General features: G+C 38.8%; 1 protein-coding gene across 6 annotated transcripts in view; it reads right to left on the bottom strand.

Moving 5' to 3' along the window:
• The window catches only part of LOC105043124 (DNA mismatch repair protein MSH1, mitochondrial), a 122661-nt gene that overhangs the window by 19897 nt on the left and 80527 nt on the right, over window positions 1-22237 (bottom strand). For all 6 annotated transcript variants that reach the window (XM_073255980.1, XM_029264013.2, XM_010920542.3 and 3 more), the window contains one exon: window positions 9134-9201. In XM_073255980.1, the coding sequence (XP_073112081.1) occupies window positions 9134-9201 (68 nt within the window). The remainder of the gene's footprint in view (window positions 1-9133; window positions 9202-22237) is intronic.

The following is a 22237-nucleotide window of genomic DNA, read 5'->3' as shown; positions in this document are numbered from 1 at the left end:
AGCACCAAAGGTGACACTAACTACCAAGTGTTAGCATAGTACACCGGGAAACGGCTGGCATGAATCCGTCTTGTTATATTGTAGCAATGCAAAATATAATATATTAAATTATTATAGTGGATTGGTGTGCAAAAACTTAAGTCATTTGACTGTTGAAGATTTTGGAGGGCTATTCCTACAAAAGAAAAATTTTACCATACCCATTGTACTGTTTGACAACTATTGAGGGTATTCATCCTAGGACCAGAATCTTTTTATCTAGGGTAAAGCACCTGCTTCAGTATCTTCCCAGATTCAAAATTGCACCTGCTTCCTAAATGCTTCCTTACTAAAAGTGTTTCTAAAATATCCTCCTCACACTTGCAGCAACATCCACTCTGGATTTTAGAAACTAAGGTATTAACACAAAAGAGTGTTCAGGTCTTTTTAAGCTTAAATACTTTGCTTTTGGCATCGATAAGTCATATTTTAAGAATACACGTATTAACTGCAAATAAATAAAAATCAGAGGTATGTATGCAACAACCAATTTCATAGGGCTAAATATGCAAAAAGACAACTCCTAGGGGTATATATGTGGAAAACATGTTTTTCAAGAGTACAAAATGGAAGTAAATTTAGAAGAAGATCTTATTAGAAGACGAGTTATAAGATTTCTTATTTTTGTTTAAGAAAAAACAAATATGAAATGGCGACAAAATCAAAAAGATGGTAAGAATGTAGTTACTAGCATTGTTGGCACCAAGGTTTTTGGTATCGGTACCCGTGGCCGTTCCGGCCAACTGATAGCATGATCTGGTACGGTTCGTATCGGATCGAACCGACGCGAACCAAACAAGAAAATCGGGAGGAAAAGAGAAGAGAGAGAAATAGAGAGAGAGAGGGAGAAGAAAGAAAAGGAGGGGAAGGAGTCGGAGGGCCTGTCAGATGGCCTCTAGCTGGCCGCCGGACAGCGCAGTCCACCCATGCGGCACCGCAAGCATGAAACAGAGGCGACGCCCTTGTTTTACGAGTTTTTTTAAAAAACCAAAGCTGAAGTGAAGCCGGCAAACGGCAAATGGTTTGCCGGCTTCATTGTTTAATAGGTTTTTTTTAAAAAAATCAAAAAATGAAGTCGGCAATCCGATTGACGGCTTCACTGATTTTAATTCTTTTAAAAAACCTTTTAAACAGTGAAGCCGACAAATAGTTTGCCAGCTTCATTGTTAATCCCGTTTTTTAAAAAGGGCCACACGTGAACAGGGGCAACAGCCCCTATTCCGCGACTGTGATGCCGCCCACGCCGCTTCCGCCCCCGACGACCACGGTGGCCACCCAAAGTAATCCGATGGCCTCTCCACCGTCCTGTCCTCCTATCTCCGGTGGTCTCCCCCTCTCTCTCTTTCTGCTCATTGCAGCAGCCCCATCGGGTGAACCGAGCCGCGGCGGCTTCCACCACCCTCCGACGGCCGCAGAGGCCACCGCTGGCTTCCGACGGTGTCCTCCTCTATCTCCTTCTTCTCTCTCTTTGCCTCTGTTTTCCTCTCTTTCTTCTCCAGCACTGGCGTGTGCCGTTTTCTACGTCAAAACCATCCCAATTCCCGCCGATCCGATTTGACACCCTCGAACCGTCCGATTCGGGACGATTCTGAGAACCCTGGTTGGCACACTTGAGGTGCTTAAGGTTTTATGTCTTGAGCTGTTATTTTTATGGGTTAAACCATGTCACGTTTTGTCCTAATACATGCACTATTTGAAATTTCAAACAAGGCCAGCCTAAATTACACAGTTTTTCCTTTTTTCCGCTTGCTCCAAAACAACAACCAAACAGCATCTTAAATTATTCCATCTAAGCATAAGATTTGATACTTTTTCTTACTCCAATATTTCATATTTCTTATGCTCTTACCGAATGCCACATAAATAATTTCAACCAAAACAAACTAATATTGGTTCAGTTTCAATGGTTTGTGTTGCTGTGAGATTGCGACCGACGCCGAAGAAGCTAGAGCGGACGGTCGAGATCGGTCTCCTGAGGGCAAGACCTACAAGAAAAGTCCCACCAGAGATTGTTCTAGTGGAGACCCTTCGATGCTCAAGTCAGTATCTCGTTCAACAGAGAAAAAGCATGAGGAGCAGAGTGATGGCTTATCTTGGAGTCTTTTTTTTGCATCTTCTTATGGACGAAGTCCGAAGGTTGTTAGGCCTGAGCCTGTAGGTTGTCAGGGTAGGCTGCCTGCTATCCGCCCACTAACCAGGTTGTTAGTCGTGGGTGTCCATATCGCCACATGGCCACATTTCGAAAGTTTGTCAGGATATTTTGTCCGGTTGCTCAGATGATCCGATTGATCGGTGGAGGGGCGTCAGCAACCATTAAGAGCAGGGAATGCCGTACCGGATCGAATCGTCGGTACGGGAGTACCGAACCGGATCGACGGCCAACCAATTCGATTCAGCTATTTTTTCTGGAAAAAAGTTCGAACCGCACCAAACCGGACGGTTCGGCATGGTTCGGGGCCATATCGCCTGAAATCAAGCGATAAGGCTCGATTCGGTTCGGTTTGGCGTTGAACCAGACCGTACCGACAATACCCACGTGGGGGAGGTGTCGGGGGGGTGTAGTGGGGTCTGGGCTGTCATTTAGTGGCAGCCCAAATGCTTTCTCTGAGAGAAACCCGAGAGCTCTCAAAGAACTCCCGAGCTCTCAGGCATTCGACGACACGGGGAAAAAATTAGAAAAAAGAGAAAAAATTCTGTCAAATTGCAGCACTGATTCGAGGAGACACTGATTTTTGACTGAAAGTAAGATAATGTATTATTCTTTTAGTAAATATTTTATTTTTTATATTTTTATGCCTAAAAAAATGATAGAAACGAAAAAGTAAGAAAATAAGAGAAAATCATGTCAAAATTTTATGATTTTGGTATGATTTGATCACATGTGATAGATCTTTGGAAGATCTACAAGATGACACTACAATCGTTGATTTTCATTAATTATATATTTTTTTAAATATATATATTTATTCATAAAAAAATTATTAAAAAATAACTTCAAAAAAATAAAAAATTAAAGTTTCAGAATCATATTTAGAATGATTCAAGCTACTTGAATCTAACCTCAGATTTTTTTTTTAATTTTTGAAATTAAAAAATATTTTTTAATTATTTAAATAATAAAAAAATATTATCAAATGAAAACTCTATAAATTAGTATTATATTATAGTTAATTCAAAAATATTATTTGAAGCATATAACATATTTTTTTGAATTTATGAGTTTTAAAATTATTATTATTTTTTTTTGAATTTATATATAATATTTTTTAATAATTATTAAACTGCATATTTTTTTATACTTGCAGAAATGAATAAGAAAAAAGATTAAGAGTGTGACATTAGTTGGGTTCACGGCGAGATGCTCTCGGCTCAACATCATTGAAAATGTAAATGGTGTAACACAGGATTCAAGGGAGGGGTGACTAGATTGAAGTAACACCTGATTGATGGTTATCCTGATATATCCATTTGTCGAAAATGCCTACAGGAGGTCCGACAGTTGATGAAGAAGCACTTTGCTGATTCGAAAGCAGCAAAAGAAAGAACAAAACAGAAGAGGACAGAAGTGGACCGTCGAGCTGCAGAGCCACCTTATCACTCTAGAGAGTCGAAGGAGGCTTCCGCTTCAGATGATGAGAAGGCACAGATTGAGACTGCCATTCAGACGAGCTTGGATGATCAGTACCGACAGGAGGAGATGGCCAAGTATAGAAAGCGATTTGGACTATCATGCTACGAATCGGGATCTGGATCAACAACCGATGGGAGAGAATCGAGTTCATACTATCTCAATCAGAGAGCCCAGTGGTAGGAGTAGACAACATGTCATCTTTGTTGGAAGCTTTTGATAGTAGGAGAAAGTCCTCCAGAGATATTCTAGCAGGAGCCACCATCCATGATTTGAATTTCATGCTGTTTTCAGCAAGGATTCAAAGCAGCAGAGGATTGACACTATGGTGAAAAAGGATAAGAAGGATATGTGACGAGTTATTGGATCATTATTTTATTTCAACCATATTCCAGCAAATGTAGCAGGAAATCCTTACTATCGATCTGCCATTTCAGCCATAGAGGCTGCCGGTCAGGGTGTAGATTCGCCAAGACCTAAGGACATCTATGATGAGCTTCTTGACAGTAACAAGGAGGATCTGCAGAGATGGATTGCTTCTTACAAGAATAAATGGCTCACATATGGATTGACAGTGATGTGTGATGGTTGGACCGATTCTACTAGACGAAGCATCATTAATTTTTTGACATACTGTGATGGAAAAATATTTTTTCACAAATCAATTGATACTTTAGATAAGATGCATGATGCCGCATATATCCTTGGTCTGATAGAGGTGATTGATTCAGTGGATGAACAGTATGTCATGCAAGTATCACAGATAATGGATCACAATATAAGGCTGCCGAAGAGTTGCTGATGAAGCAGCAATCGCAGATATACTGGATCCCATGTGCTGCACATTGCATTGATCTTATATTGATGAATATTGGGAAGATTCGTAGGGTGCAGCAGGCAGTGGAGATTGCCTAGATTATTACTAGATTCATCTACAATCACACATGGGTCCTTTCATTGATGCACTAGGGGAAGATCTTAAGACCGGATATTACACGATTTGCTACTAACTACATGGCACTTGATAGTCTTCTTCAGAAGAAAGCAGTCTTACGTCAGATGTTTGTCAGTACGGAGTGACAAGAGAGCAGATATGCAAGGGCCGACACTGAGGGAATCATGTGGAGAATTTGATGACGAGTCAATCATTCTGAGTTTCTGACAGCAGGCTGAGAAAATACTGAAGGCTATTAAGCCATTATACGAGGTATTTCGCACCATTGATAGTGAAAGATACCCCTAGATAGGCTTCTTATTTATATGATGGAGAGGGCAAAGAAACATATAAGTGAGAATGATCCGAAACATGCTCAAGAATTCATTAACATCATTGAGCGCCGTTGGGACTATCAGATAGGTAGAGATTTGCATTTAACCGATAAGCACGGATTCAAAAATATTTTATTTTTTTTTTTTAATACTTGTAAAAGTGTACTTAATCAATTATGAAATTTATCTACAGCTTACTATCAAATCCGAGATTCCAGTATATGATTTCTGGGATAGATATGGATAACGAGCTTCTTGCTGCTCTTCGTAATGTGATATATAAGATAGTGTCTGATCCAAAAATCGCATTTTTGTATCTGCAAGAGGTATACTAGTTTAAAATAGATGTGATTATTCAACTGAATTCGATCTGTACTCAACGATATATTTATAAATTTAATAAATAAATTATTTTACAGACGAAACAATTTAGAGAGGAATCAGATAGCTTTGGAGTCCCATCAGCTGTCGTAAGCAAAAAATAGATGAATTCAGGTAAATTACATATCAATAATGAGCAGCATAGATTGACATCAAATACCTAATAATATCATAAAATTTAATATGTATTTTTATTTTTGCAATTGAATGATGGATTCATTTTGGAATGTCCGCAGAATATTTGAGAGGTGCGGCTGTCCGCATTCTTTCCCAGATGGTCTCTGCTAGTGGTTGTGAGCGCAATTGGTCAACTTTCATCCTTATCCACAGCAAACAGAGAAATCGTCTGACACAAAAGTGTCTCAATTATCTTGTATATATTCACTATAATTTAAGATTGAGGCTAAAATGCATTCAAGAGGAAGTATAACTGAAGTACACAGATCCGATATTAGATTATGCTGACGAAGACAACGATCCGATCATCGGATGGCTTGCAGGTCAGCAGTAGGAGCCAGAGCTTGATGAGCCGGGATCCCCTCCACGACCAGCCAGTGTGGTGCTAGGGAGATCAGGATGGATCTAAGGCAATGGGTAGAAAAAAATATTCCACATAAGATTTCAGCTGATCAACCGCAGCCTGAGGGGACAGAGGACTCATTCATCACATGACTCGATGTCCAATATATCCTCGCAGAGGTTTGAGCGAGAAATGTTAAGACGAGATCGGCAGTTAGCAACAAGACATCCATCCTCCCAATCACAGAAAACTCAGTCACAAAAAAGCATAAAGAGAAAACAAGAAAAGACAATTGCACGTGCACCACTCTCGAGAGTACAGGAGCTAACTCAGATTCGAAGATTAGATAATGATGATGATACTAGTAGTAGTAGTCATGGATCTGATGATTAGGGAGGAACTGAAGGACAGGACATTGTTGCTTATAAGACAACCGTAGGGTGATATTCGATTCACCAATGAATCTCAATTTACACATGCCATACAAGATAGAGACCATGGTGGACGAGTCGGTAAAGACCGTAGAGAGCCAATTTCATATAAACGATAAGCTCCTAAAGATCGTCTAACACACGATGCAACTGCAGACGATCTGGATATGGAGTAGGATCCATGGATGTATCTGGATCATCCTCGCATTATGAATCCTATTACCCACAGTCACCTTATGATCCATATGGATATGGTGCATCAAAGACATCATCTTCTAATGGTTACTATCTTATGCAGCCTGGAGTATCTTACGGATCAGATTTTGCTACCGATATATTTGGATGGGCACCTCCACAGCCATACCATCATCCGAGGATACTTCTCAGAGTCAGTTTGAGTGAAAGATCTGAGATGTCTTACAATCCAGAGAGGATGCCTTATGGGATGAATATTCAGGAGTTCAGTGCTTCTTGGTTAGAGAGATGGACTGATGTTCCTCCAAACTATGCCAATGATCTAGATATCTACGAGCGTCACAGACACTCGATGAGATATTAAATACAGAACAGATCTTGAGATTAGTATATCATTTTTTGTGCTTTGTACTTTAAAAATTTAGATACATTTTAATGCACATTTATATATTTTTTTTTTAATTTTAGGATGATAGAGTTGTAATATAATGTAAATAAATATATATTTGAAATTTTAGATCAAGATTTTTTATACCGCTATCGAACTCAAAAATTGAACCCAAATATGTCAATAATATGCAATATAATGTACGTTTGGGGTTATAATTATGAATTAATAACTTGAAGATCCAAAAAATAAAATAAAATAAAATAAAATTTGTACCGATACTGAACCGATATGTCGGAACGTATCGTGTCGGTATGGTACGATACCAATACGGTACCGTACCATCCCGACGCCAGTACGGACACCGATATCGGTACAGCAGATCTTGACTGAAAGGGCCATCAAGCAAGTCGTTGTTGATGAATAGGACCGAAGAAGGGTCGGATGTTACGACTATTCTCTTGAAAAGAGAGCTCTTGGTCGAGAGTTAGGCTGATCGCTAAGCATGAGATTTGTTTGTTGTTGATGCTTGTTAAGTCAAAAACCGCTGGCTATGAACAAATGCCCAATCGGTCCGTGTCGTTCGCAGATAGCCTTAAAAGCCGATACTAGAGGATAGGCCATCAAAGGGCCACCGACGATTCCGAATAAGACTCGTCAAATTATACTGACGAATCCTCGGTGTCAATTTTCACTTAACTGATGTGAGCCGAAGGTTAGCTGTAGCTTAAATCGGATAGAGGCCGATCATAAGTTGAGCATGGCTTCGCACTTTCAGAAATTGAGCCTGGCTATTTTGGGCCTTGGGCTTTTTCACACCTTCGCCCTATACGAATTTTCCCCCAATAGTTTGGTTTTGGCCGAAACAGTGAACAGTTAACCTTAAATGCTTTTCTAAACACTATTTAACCATTTAGTATTAGCTTGGGGATGTCTTTTCCTTTCTTTAGGTATATAGGCTCTGAAGTGTCAACTTTGGATCATTTTCTTCTTTTACTTGACTTGAAGGAGGGATATTTGCTCACAGATGACAGTTATAAGCCTAGCAAATTGAGACCTTCAGAATGGCCCTACCAAGGTCTAGAATCTTAGTACCGAGCAAGGTTCACCAAACCATCCCAAATCGAGTGGTTCAATGCATGCCGAACCATACCAATGGTGGGCTGACATGGTTTCAGTAGTAAAAATGGCCTATCGAGTGAGGAGAAAAGGGAGAATGAAAGAGGGGAGAGGGAAGAAAAGAAAGAGGGAGAGAAGACCTCTGGAGGTCATCGGAGAGTAGCCGAAATCATTGCACATAGTGAAAACTAGAGGGCGAAGGGAGGAAAGAAAAGGGAGAGTAAGAGGAGTAATCCGGAGGCCGCCCTACTGCCACCGAAGCCGGTGAAGGCTGAAGGAGGGGCTCCACCCTCCTTCCGATCAAAACAGGGGCTTCGGCCCTTGTTTCGTTCTTTTTTGTGATTAATCGCGTGATGTTGGCAACACAGTTTCTGACTTCACCTCACATTGCTCAAAAAAAAGAAGGGATGAAACATGGGTCGAAGCCCCTGTTTTAGTCCAATGCCTCCAGACCGAACACCATCTCCCTCTCCTCTCTTTCCTCTCTCGCTCCCCCCTCCTTGTCGGCCATCCAGCGGGCAATGTGGCCCTCCGACGGCCACCGGAGGCTCCCTCTCCCTCTCCTTCCCTCCCTCCCTCCTCTCTCCCTCTTCTTCTCTTTCCTTCTCCCTCCATACTATATCAGTTTGAGCCCCGATACGGTTTGGTTCGGGGGCATACCAAACCATACTGCCGACCGGTTGGCATAAAGTTCGGTTCCAACACGCCAATTTTGGTATTGGGTTTTGTACCACTATGTTACCGGTTCAATATGGTTAGGTCTATCTGGTACTCAAAATATAATTTATGCAAACAAAGAGCCTATATAATACAATACTCTAAAATCTTGTGTCATAACTTTTTAATCTACTTTTATTTTCCTTATATTATTTTTTTTGGCTTTCTCTAGTACTTTTTTTGGCTTTTACATCCAATTTGATACATTATGATCCAGGTAACCAAGAACGTTAGCATAAAACTTTGTCACTCTATGCTCTGCATTAGATGAAACCTAAGCTCAAAGCCTTCTAACCTTACCGCATTAGACAAGACCTAAACTCAAAACCTTCCAACCTTAATGTACTGCTGATTGAAAACGATAAATAGCAAGAAAACATGCACCTCAAAACCTGCAGCTTAATAATAAAATTTCAAATTTTATAATCGAGCATCCAAAATACAACCTTTGGTGCTGACATGCAAGTAAACTCAGGGATTGAAGAAGTTACATTGCTCATAAGCCTGCATGTCTCTGCCAGAAACAGCACCGACTTAGAATGGCATCACATAAATATAAACGAATCCAGTCAAATTGTATCTAATGCACAGAAAAATAAAACCAGAAATAGTTTATGGGCATATAACACCATGAAAGAATCAATAAAAATGGATGCTTTTATGGAAATGAAACTTGAGGAAAAAAAAAATCAAGGTCAGAAGAATGCAATAAAATACAAAACGAAAATAAAAGCAATATATAAATAATTATAATGGCTCACAGGCTGTTTATGCATTCTATTTGTTGACTTATGTACAGTTACAAATTGACAATATAACTAAATGTTGAACAAGTTCCATAATAAAATCGCCTGTCATTTGCCAAGAGCTTCCCAGAAACCAATAAAACATGCAGTAGAACTACCCATGGTGGAAGTTCAAGTTGACTGGATGCAAGGTCAAAAATAATGTTGATGGATAAAACAGTCAAAAGTCTGGTCTGCATGTCAAAGATTAGACAAACAAGAAATTTGAATAGCTTTCTGTCAAGGGGATGGCATCAGCACCAATACCATTTGAGCTTTCAATAATTTGAGGCTTTGAGCCTTTTACATCAATACTTGGCTAAGCATCAAAGTATTTACATGAAGCTCCTAGTCCATCACCAGTAGTTCTTTCCAGCTAAAACAAGCTTAATAGATCAGATGTCTGGTCTACCACCCTATTGCCCAGAAACCTCATGAGAGAAGGCAGCCTCAAGACCCAAGACCCAGCATACATGCATAGTGCAAAAAAGAACCAAATTAAAAGCCCTAGGAGACTTTTGTACTTATCCAGAAGAATAAAAGTGAAGCAAGTATATCTAAAAATGCAAATATATCCACATAAAGGAACATTATGTAGAAGCTTGAAGGACATAGCAACCCACAAGCTTGCCCAAAAAAGCTAGCCAAAAGGTGTTTATTTGGGGCCTTGGCCCTGCTTAAGTACTCCAGATCTCCCCAATGCATAGCCAGTCAGGATTAAATACACACCCACATAGGTGCTTGGAGAAACAAGGAGAGATGAGAATGGTTCCTGAACCAAAAAAAAATTGACAATATTTGGAAATAAAGATGTGTAGACTATAATTACACTTCCCCATAATGACATCAACGGCACAAGAATAATGAGATCACTTACCATGAATGAAGGGTTCCATGAGAAAAGATGATGCTACAAATGATAAATGAGAGCACAGGATCATGTGCTCAGAAAGGAAAAACCTTAATGGGTCAACAATATTAGCATCAACATTTGAAAAAAGTTAGAGAAATCAGGTTCTTTGTGACTTTGTGTTGCCATCATGAACATGAAGTAGTAGTAAATTCACCCTTTTTTAAACACAATTCAGTTATCAAATAAAGTCAATGTTAAGTCACGAGTCAACTTCGCATTTGTCCTCTCCATGAAGTTAGCAAATGCCAAACCATTGCCGCATCTGACCAACTTCAGTGTAGCTGGAATGATCCACCAATTTAATCCTTCTGCACTCCAAAATAGATGTACTAATCCAAATTGGCAAGCACCAATACTTCTAATATTTGGTCCATGACTTCATGTACATAGTTGAGAAAATATATTACTTCCAAATTATCTCCTAATGCAAGCTAGCACTGGGAAGATCCTTGGCTTTATTGAAAGTAGCGCATAGAATAACATAAACTAAGAGGATTTTGAAAAAGGAATTGCAGGACTGAAAGTAAAGAAAGAGCGGAAAGCATTTAGATGATCTCACCTATAAGTTTGGAAAGAACAAATAAAAGGTCTCACTGACTCTCTAGCTCTTGCTGGACTGTTGGCCTCACACATCTGCCTTCAGAGGGCTCCAAAAGAAGAGTACTGGGTCTCCTGGCCTTGCACCAGAATCTTCACCCAAACTCGATTTTAAGTCGCCTGGCTTCTACCAAGCTCCTCCTCTAGAAAACCACAGCCTCACATCGTGGTTTCCACACAGCATCTCGCCACACAAGAAATTTAAGAGAAAAACTCATAGACAAAAATATTATTCGTTACTTGATGAAGTCTGGTAGAACCCAGCAGTATTTATAGTGTTTCTGGGCCTTAACATCAGAATGAATTCATGGCATCCAAATACTCAACTGAAACTAAGAAAATATCAAGAAGGATGGACAAAATAGGAACAAACTCGTAGCAGAACCTATTGACAGTTTTGGGAATTGGATGGCAGTTATTATGCTGCTGGGTTTACTCTAACCGCTGGGAATCTGCTGAAAATCACTTCCAGTCAGATTTAGCTTCAAAACAGTGATATCATACTAACTTTCGCCGAAAAACAGTGACATCATACTGAGTTTGGTGTATGAATGCCTGTTAAAAAGGCAACAAACATTGGACAGCATTTCAGTCGCTGTCACATGCTTCTGATGGCACAAACAGTGCAATTAGACTATGTAATGGCACAAATTATACAATTACACTATGTAAACAACTGTGCCAGCATTCACAGAGCAGCCCCAATACCCTTTTCATTTCTTTTCAGCCATAACATGCTCCTTCAAAAGCTGATTGCATCATTCAAGATGCATCTAAAAGCAGAATCAATCCTGGAAATGATGGAAGTGGTTTGAAGCCCAAATTATTCGTGCTGGTCATGATGAAGCAATTTTTGTGCAGCTGTGCACTCACTAATCATTAGAAGTCACCGCTGTTTCTAGGTGCACCTCTAGCCTGCATCAACTCTCAACAGCTGGGAACGTTAAAAAAATCTGGGATCACAAATGCCACTCGCATACAATGTATACATTTTTACGCAATCTAATTTCTGAGCCATAACCATCCAACCTTTTCACAACTATCTGGGGTTAGCTTCATAAATCCTCATTCACCAAGTATTACTATGTAGGGTCACTTATTATGCTAATACAAGTTTCTCCATATCCTTCGCCGCAAACTTCATCTATACATACATTAGATCTTTATCTCCCTTTCTTACCACCTTCAACACAAAGTGAGTACCTCTCCCTCCTAGACTTTCCTCAGGTCTTCATTTACATGTCCATATCATCTCAATCAATTTTCTATTACTTTGTTCTTAATATATACTGTTGTACTTGTCCCATTATTAGGACTTGATGTGGCCCACATTTGACCTAATCATTAAAGACAATTTAAGATAATTAAGATAATAATAAATAATTAAAACTCTTTTGAGATAAAGATGAACTCTGATCAAAATAAAGACTCCACTACGGTTATGATTCTTTGATGGAAAGAATTTGTGTTAATCTAAAAAAATCGCTGGTCTAGCCTATAAATATAGCCTGTGGCTCTCCATCAAGTAATAGGCATCGAGATCCTCAGGCATAAAGTGGAAAAACTCTTTTGCAGTGTTCTTTTGCAGGATAGAAGCGACGCAGATTCATCTAACAAATTCGTCTTCCGGTATTCTCACAACGTTCTTCATCTTTGATTTATTTTGGACTTGAACAATAATGGCTGGAGGTACGTTATTTCTGCATCAAGATTAAATTTCCTACATTCGGTGGTATCAGAGCCATCCTTTATGCTGTTTTGTTCAGCCCTATTGATCTTATTGCTGCATGAAAAATTTTAATATGCCATGTTTTTGTTTATTTTTTGGCATATTAGAGATTGTTTGATTATTATTGATGAATAAGATGAAGAAGAAAAGATTCTTCATTTCTTCTTCCAAAATCCATGGGGATGGAGCTGATGATGAATCCTGAAGCCGGATATATTGCTTGTGATTGTAATTGTCACGATCTGGATCCATTATTGGATTCCACAAAAAATTTATAAGTTTTATTTATTTATTTTTAAAAAGGACCTTGATCATACTAGGGTTGGTTAAAATAAATAAATTATAACAAAAGGAAGAAGAAGGCCATGCCCTTCTCTTCCCTCTCATCACAGCAGCTGGTCCTCTAGCCTGCATCCAACACATCGCCGACGAGCTCCCTCTCTAGTAACCACCCCTTCAGATAGCGGCGGTCGGCCAATCTGGGCTTTTCCAGCGGCCACCGATGGGGTTTTCTTTTGGGGATGGAAGGCATGAAGTACGAACCGCTGGATCTCGGTAAACCAGCGGTTGCCCCTCCCTATCGCCGGCAAAAATAGGTTGGTCAGTCCCCCTAGAGTCCGACGATCTGCGGATTGGGTCTTCCAGTGGTCACCGGCATGGAATTTTATGGAGAAAAGCACCGGCTTGTGCCCTTTGTTCTCCCCGTCAATCTCCCATCAAGAACAGATCATCATCAATGATTGAGATGGTGGTCTCATGTCAGCCACTGATGGTTCACTGTCGGCACCTCGCCAGCAGTAGATTTGGGCATTCAAAGCACCGGCCATAGGTTTGGGTGGTAATCGAAAAAAGAGGAAAGGAGGAAGAAGGGTCCTAACAGGTTCAGATTTTGAGTCCCACCCGAAATTCGAAACCTGATGCCCATTTATGTAAACAGGGGATTTTACATTTAAACCCCTGATAAAGTATATATTCAGTAAAAAAGCTCTTTCAATTGACTCAACCAGACCAATTCAATTCAGTTTAGGGATTTTTGCAATTTAGTCCCTAATAAAGTAATTAATTCCATAAAGGTCCTTGAAAATTGCATTTTGATCCCTGTGATAGAGTTTATTACATAAAGTTCCTTGGATTATAATTCAGTCCCCGTAATAAACTTTACTGCATAAAGGTTTTCTTTTAAATTGTATTTTTTAACTTATTTTGGTCAAATAAAAGTCCCTAAATTATTGTTTATTTGCTGGAAATTTGTGATTATAATGAAAACCATAATTATGTTTTATATGGTTATTCGATGCCATATTAAAGTTAGTGGATTTATTATATTCAGGAGCAACCACAGCATCCTGGATATAGTAAAAACCACGTAAAGATCATAAATTAAAGTGTAATGGCATGCGAATAAAATTGTAATTAAGTCATAGAGATAATTAACTTTACCCATAGGGAGTGATTTTTGTGATTTAATTGGAATAAGATGGTAAACTAAATATTAAGGATAAAATTTTTCTAGACCCATAGGTATGAAAATTTACTATTTTTTGATATCTATGTTGTTGGTCTTATTAATAAAATATTAGTGAATTCCATGCATGATGCACCTCTGCCCACAGAAGGTTAGAATTTACTACTGAAATTGATATTGATTATTTTAGATTACAATTTATGCTTCATAGCACTAAAGTTTTCTATGCGCTTATTATTGCAACTAATCCTACAACATATATTAATGATGCTGCTCTTATTCCAATGTTAAGTGATAATAATTGTTTTGACTGAAAAGATGGTGTTCTTTACACTCTTGGGCAAGGACCGCTGTACCATTTTTGGGATAGATATGGATAACGAGCTTCTTACTGCTCTTCGTAATGTGATATATAAGATGGTGCCTGATCCAGAAATCGCATCGTTATGTCTGCAAAAGATATGCTAGTTTAAAACAGATGTGATTATTTAACTGAATTCGATCTGTATTCAACATATATTTATAAATTTAATAAATATATTTTTTACAGACGAAACAGTTTAGAGAGGGATCAGACAGCTTTGAGTCCCATCAGCTGTCGTAAGCAAAAAGCAGATGAATCCAGATAAATTACATATCAATAATGAGCAGCATAGATTGACATCAAACGCCTAATAATATCATAAAAATTTGATATGTAATTTTGCTTTTGCAGCTGAATGGTAGATTCATTTTGGAATGTCCGCAGAACATTTGAGAGGTGTGGTTGTCCGCATTCTTTCCAAGACGATCTCTGCTAGTGACTGTGAGTACAATTAATCGATTTTCATCCTTATCCACAGCAAACAAAAAAATTGTCTGACACAAAATGCCTCAATGATCTTATATATGTTCACTATAATCTAAGGTTGAGGCTAAAATACATTCAAAAAGAAGTACAACTGAAGTACACTGATCCGACACTAGATTATACTGACGAAGATGACGATCCGATCATCGAATGGCTTGCAGGTCAGTAGCAAGAGCCAGAGCTTGATGAGCCGGGATCTCCTCCACGACCAGCCAGTGTGGCAGCTAGGGAGATCAGGGTGGATCCAGGGCAATGGACAGAAAAAAATATTCCACATAAAGTTCAGCTGATCAACCATAGCCTGAGAGGACACGGAAGACTCATTCATCACATGACTCGATGTTCGATACATCCTCACAGAGATTTGAGCGACAAATGTTTAGACGAGATCAGCAGTCAGCAATAAGACATCCATTCTCTCAATCACAAGAAACTCAGTCATAAAGGAGCATAAAGAGAAAAAAAAAGACAATTACACGTGCACCACTCTCGAGAGTACAGAAAGTATTTAGCTCAGATTCGGAGATCAGAAAGAGTGATGATGATACTAGTAGTCATGGATCTAATGATCATGGAGGAACTAGAGGACAGGAGACCACTGCTTATGAGACAGCTGCAGGATGATATTCGATTCACCAATGAATCCTAATTTACACATGCCACACAAGATAGGGACCATGGTGGACGAGTCGGTAGAGACCGTGGAGAGTCGATTTCATATAGACGACGAACTCCTAGAGTCGTCCAGGACACGATGCAGCTGCAGACGATCTTGCACGTGAAGTAGAATCCATGGATGTATTTAGATCATCCTCGCATTATGGATCTTATTATCCACAGCCACCTTATGATCTATATGGATATGGTGCATCCGAAGTATCGTCTTTTAGTGGTTACTACCCTATGTAGCCTGGAGCATCTTACGAATCATATTTTGCTATCAGTATATTCGGATGGGCTCCTCCACAGCCATACCATCATCTCGAGGATACTTCTCAGAGCCAGAGTTTGAGTGAGAGATCTGAGATGTCTTACAATCCAAAAAAGATGCCTTATGGAATGAATATTCAGGAGTACAGTGCATCTTAATTAGAGGGTTGGACTGATGTTTCTTCAGATTATGCCAATGATCCAGATATCTACGAGCATCACAGACACTCGACGAGATATTAAATCAGAGCAGATCTTGAGGTTAGTATATTATTTTTTGTGCTTTTACTTTAAAAGTTTAGATACATTTTAATGCACATTTAATATTTTTTTTAATTTTAGGATGTTAGTGTTGTAATATAATGTAAATAAATATATATTTGAAATTTTGGATCAAAAATCTCTGTACCGCTACTGAACTCAAAAATTGAACCTAAATATATCAATAATATGCAATATAATGTAATTTTTGGGTTGTATTTATGAATTAATAACTTGAAGACCCAAAAAAAAGAAACAAAAAAATTATACCAATACCGAATCGATACGTCGGAGCGTACCATGTGCCGGTACGATATGGTACCAGTACCATACCATACTGGCCCGACGCCGGTACGCACACCAGTACCGGTACAACGGACCTTGACCTCTATCTTCTCTTTGAAAAAAATGAGGCACTAGATGCCTTTAAGTTTTATAAAGCAAAAGTAGAGAAACAACTAGGCAAGAAAATAAAGATCATAAGATCTGACAGAGATGGAGAGTACTATAGAAGATACACTAAAAGGGGTCAGTCCATGGGCCTATTTAATAAGTTTCTTGAAGAAGAGGTATTATTGCCCAATACACAATGTCTGGAACATCACAACAAAATGATGTGACAGAAAGAAGGAACCGTATACTAATCGATATGATAAAAGTATGATTATTAATTCTAAACAAGGTTCTAAATCCTGTGGGATAGGTGCATCCCGATTTTCTCCCAGAATGGGACGTGCCGCATCCCATCCCATCTCGGTGGCCATCCCAATATACACTTGGGATGCCATTATATATATATATGTGTGTGTATATTATTTTTTTAAATTTATCTTGAAGTTTTACTGATATGTTTATTGTTTAAGTATATTTGAACTTCTAAGATAAGGCACAGATGAATCATGAATATGATTTGTTCGATTTAAAGAAATATATAGCATAAAAATCCTGACCTAAGCAGCATCTGACCATGCATGAATAGATGAGTGTCGAGCGGAGTCATGGATGTCGATCGAAGTAGCTGTGTGGGCCTGTGGACGTGATACTTGAGCCGAGAGATATCAAGGACTCGAAACATTTTTAGATCTGTCTGTGGATGCGATCTAATAGATGAGATCAAATGGATCATATCGTGCAATACATAGAAGAAATTCATATTATGATTGTATGTACCAGGTGTAATTGGGCCGCTTCAAATCCCATGATGGATAACATGCCACACTACCTCTTGTATTTTACCAATTCCTGATTGCGCACTCTCCACCATGCATATGCTCCGGGATTTGCCCTGCTTCACCTGGATCTGGTGCATGTGCGATTGGACTACATCAAATCACATGGTGGATAACACGCCATGCTACCCCTTGTATTTCACCAATTCCCGATTGTGCACTATCCGCCATCCATAGGCTCTAGGATTTGCCCTGATTCACGTGGACATCGAGATCACGTCAAATTCCATGGTGGATAACATGCGATGCTACCCCTTGCATTTCACCAATTCCTGATTGTGCGCAATCCACCGTGCATCAGGCTGAAAGAGGCGAAAACCACCTCAAGGGTTTTGACAAACCCTCCCTCCTCCCTTGTTTCCTCATCGAAGATCCGAATGCCTCCTTCCTCCACAGCTCCTCCCTCCCATCTATGCTCCTGCCGGCTCCCTCCCGACTGTGCTCCTTCCTCTCGGTGACGATGACGACAGCAACAGAAAAAAGATCAATACGGCTCCCTCCCATACTCCCTCCCGATGACGAATCAAAAGAGAAAAACAGTGCAAGTCCTGATTGGGATGGCTGTACCAACGCATGATCCAGTCGGGAAGAAGGCGGGATAGCCGAATAGAGGCCGGATGCTCATTTCAAGGTCCCACACCCATCCCAAGTGCCAAAATCTCAGAGGAATGGGACGGGACGGCCCTTGTTCTGTCAGGACTTAAATCCTTGATTCTAATCTTCCTTATCTTTTGGAGTGAAGCATTAAAGACTTTAGTGCATGTCTTAAATAGGATTCCATCGAAGGCTGTCTAAAACTCTTTTGAGTTATGGAAAGGATAAAAACTGAGTTTAAATCACTTACACATATGGGGATGTCCAGTTGAGGTGCGGATTTATAATCTACACTTAAAGGAATTAGATTTTAGAACAGTTAGTGGCTATTTTATTGGTTATACAATAAATTCTAAGGAATATAGATTTTATTGCCCTAACCATGTACCCAAAATAGTTGAAGCTAGAAATGCTTAGTTTCTTGAGGATTATGAACTTAAGAGTGATTTTCCTCGTAAGGATGAATTTAAGAAAATAAAGGATCAAATGAATCAACCCACAAAAATATAGAACAGATTGTTATTCAAGCATATCCAGAAAATCATGAACAACCAATTCAAGAACAACCATTCTATGAAGAGCAAGTTAATATTGAGCCTTCTACTAAAAATACTTAAAATATAGATATAGTAAGATTAAGAAGATCCACAAGAGAAACAAAATCTGCAATTTCTAATGATTACGTTATCTATCTACAAGAATCCGACTTTGATGTTGGACCGGATAGTGATCCTAAGTCATTTTCACAAGCCATGAGTGAAAATAAATCCATATACCGACATGATGTCATGAAAGATGAGATGAAATATATGGCTAAAAATCAAGTCTGGGATCTGTTGAATTACCTAAAGATGCTTCAACCATTGGCTGTAAATGGATCTATAAGATCAAAAGAGACTCATCAAATAAAATTGAACAATATAAGGCCAAACTTATAGCTAAGGGTTTCACTCAAAAAGAAGGCATTGATTATCATGAAACCTTCTCTTCAGTTTCACAGAAGGATTCATTAAGAATATTTATGGCTTTAGTAGCTCATTTTGATTTAGAGTTATATCAAATGGATGTGATAACAGTATTTCTGAATAAAAATCCAGAAGAGTGTACATGACTCAGCTTGAAGGTTTCTATACAGATAAAGATAGTCACCTAGTCTGCAAGTTAAAGAAGTCCATATACGGACTTAAACAGACCTCCAGCCAATGGTATATGAAATTTCATGATGTTATTAGCTCTTTTGGCTTTATACAAAATATTGTAGATCAATATATATACCTTAAGATTAGTAGGAGTAAATACATATATCTGATTCTATATGTAGATAATATATTACTTGGAAGCAATGATTTAGATTTGCTAAAGGAGAACTATTTCTTTCTCAAAACTTTAAGATGAAGGATATGGATGAAACCTCTTATGTCATTGGCATAGAGATTCACAGAGATCATAAAGAATTTTAGTCAAGATTTCCCATACCGGTACCAACGGCCATTTCGCCCGATCGATGATTGGCATAGAGATTCACAGAGATCATAAAGAATCGAGGTGAACCGACGAAGGAATCCGGAGCCGAATCAGGAGAAAAAAAAGAGAGAAATAGAGAGAGGGAGAAATAAAAAAAAAAGAGGGGAAGGAGCCGGCGGGGCCGTTGGACGGCCTCCGACTAGCCGCTGTGGCCATCGGAGGGCGCAATGCATGCGCGCGGTGCCATGGGCGTGAAACAGGGACGACGCCCATATTTCATGAATTTTTTTTTCAAAATCGGATTTTAAGGGAAGCCGGCCAATTTTTTTTCCAAAAAAAATCCTGAAGTAGGCAACTGGATTGCTGACTTCATGAGTTTAAAATCAAAAAAAAATGAAAACAGACTGTTGCCTGTTTCGAAAAAGAACAGGACGGAGCCGTAGAGGGGCTCTGCCCGCTCGACCGCCCTCAGGCCGTCGACGTCGGCTCGCCGGCCATCGGAGACCTCACAACAGAGGTCCATCCGGTACGTCGCCCCCCCCCTTGAGCTCTCTCTCTTTCTCACTCTTTCAAGTGCCCTATCGGGCGATAACGAGGCTCAAAAGCCCTTCGATAGCCATAACGGGCCACCGCCGGTCTCCGACGGCTCACGCCTCCCTCTCCTCTCTCTTTCTCATTTTTCCTCTCTTTCCCTCCCGGTACCGTTGGTATACCGTTTGAACTGGCCGAACTATGTCGGTTCCCCATCGATCCGATATAGTCGAGGTGTACCGATCGGTTCAGCATGATACAAAAAATCATGATTTTAGGTTTGTCTTGAAGGGCCTATATCGAAAAAATTTTGAAAAGATTTAAAATATTAGATTGTACTCCTACAATTGCACCCATTATCAAAGGTGACATTTAGTCAGAATCAATGTCCACAAAATGAATTGAAAAGAGAGCAAATGAAGAACATCCCATATGCATCTGCAGTGGAAAACTTGATGTATGTGCAGATCCGTACAAGACCTGAAATTGCATATGCAGTACAAATTTTGAGTAGATACCGAAGTAATACTGGCCTTGCTCGTTGAAAAGCCACAAAGAAAGTTATGCGATATCTATAAGGAACCAAGCATTATATGCTTACCTACAGATACACTAATCACTTGGCGGTGGTTGATTATTCAGACTCAGATTTTAGTGGATGTATGGATACAAAAAAAAATCTACTTCAAAATACATTTTTTTTCTTACTGGAGGTGTTGTAGCTTGAAGAAGTAATAAGCAATCCATAGTTGTTTCATTTACCATGGAGGTAGAGTTCGTTGCATGCTATAAAACTACTTCACAAGCAATATGGATGAGGAATCTCATTTCTGATTTGAGAGTTGTCGATTCTGTTGTAAGGCCAATAAAGATTTATTGTGACAACTCTACTGCAGTTTTTCTTTCTAAGAATGATAAAAGTAAAAGTCACAACAAGCACCTCGACATACAATATTTTGCTGTCAAAGATCATGTCAAAAAGCATAAAGTGGATATCCAGCTTATTAGTACTGAAATAATAATTGCAGATCCCATGACTAAAGAATTATTGGCCAAACAACTTAAAGATCACGTAGATCATATGGAAATCATTAGTTCAATTCTTATTTGATTCGCTTCTTATATAAATATTTATGATATTCTTAGAAATAAAGGATATGATTTTTTTTTTGTGCACATAAAGTTCATGTCATAAAATTGGACTCTGAATAGCTTATAAAAAGTTATTCATAAAGAAAAGTATAAAATGCTTAAATAAAGAGTTTCATGCATCATGATATATGAAAGGAAGTATTTAATTTATAGGATACAACCGCCATGATTCGTAAATTGAAATTTCTTATTTAAATGAGAATTATGACTTGAGTTGGTTTATGGCCATATTATAGTTTATTTATCACCTATTCGGTATCTTAATTATAACACATGGGCCAAGTGGGAAAATATTGTACTCGTTCTAGGGACTTGATATGACCTACATGTGGCCTAATCATTAAAGACAATTTAAGATAATTAAGATGATAATAAATAATTAAAACTCTTTTGCGATAAAGATGAACTCTAATCAAAATAAGGACTCCACTACGGTTATAATTCCTTGATGGAATGGAATTTGTATTAATCTAAAAAAAATCCCTAATCTAGCCTATAAATATAGCCTGTGACTCTCCATCAAGTAATAGGCATCCAGATCCTCAGGCATAGATTGGAAGAATTCTTTTGCAGTATTCTTTGTAAGATAAAAACGAGGCAGATTCACCTAATTGATTCGTCTTTCGGTATTCTCGCAACGTTCTACATCTTTGATTTGTTTTGGGCTTGAACAACAATAGCTGGACGTATATTATTTCCGCATCAAGATTAAATTTCCTATATATACAACTCCTACAGGTCCTCTAATTTATTCATTTCTTACTTCATCTTTTCTTTGTTACCATAGATCTATGTTAACACCTGAGATCTACCACATTCAGCTTTTTTGATTTATGTACTTCCTTTACTGCCCAGCACCCTAAGCTAGACGATATTGCAGGGCATATTGTTATTCTATAAAGTTTTCCCTTATCTCACTTTTATACAACTAACTATGGCATCTTCACCCCCTCAATCAAAATGCAACATGTTCACTTGCAATCCAAATATTCCACATGGCAAACAAAAAGAAAATATATCTTACATCTTACCCTTAACATCTCATCGAGT

The sequence above is a fragment of the Elaeis guineensis genome, chromosome 4 (assembly GCF_000442705.2).
Source record: "Elaeis guineensis isolate ETL-2024a chromosome 4, EG11, whole genome shotgun sequence".
NCBI lineage: Eukaryota > Viridiplantae > Streptophyta > Magnoliopsida > Arecales > Arecaceae > Elaeis > Elaeis guineensis.
Note: the sequence above shows the minus strand (reverse complement) of the source record. Positions and strands in the feature narration are given on the sequence as shown.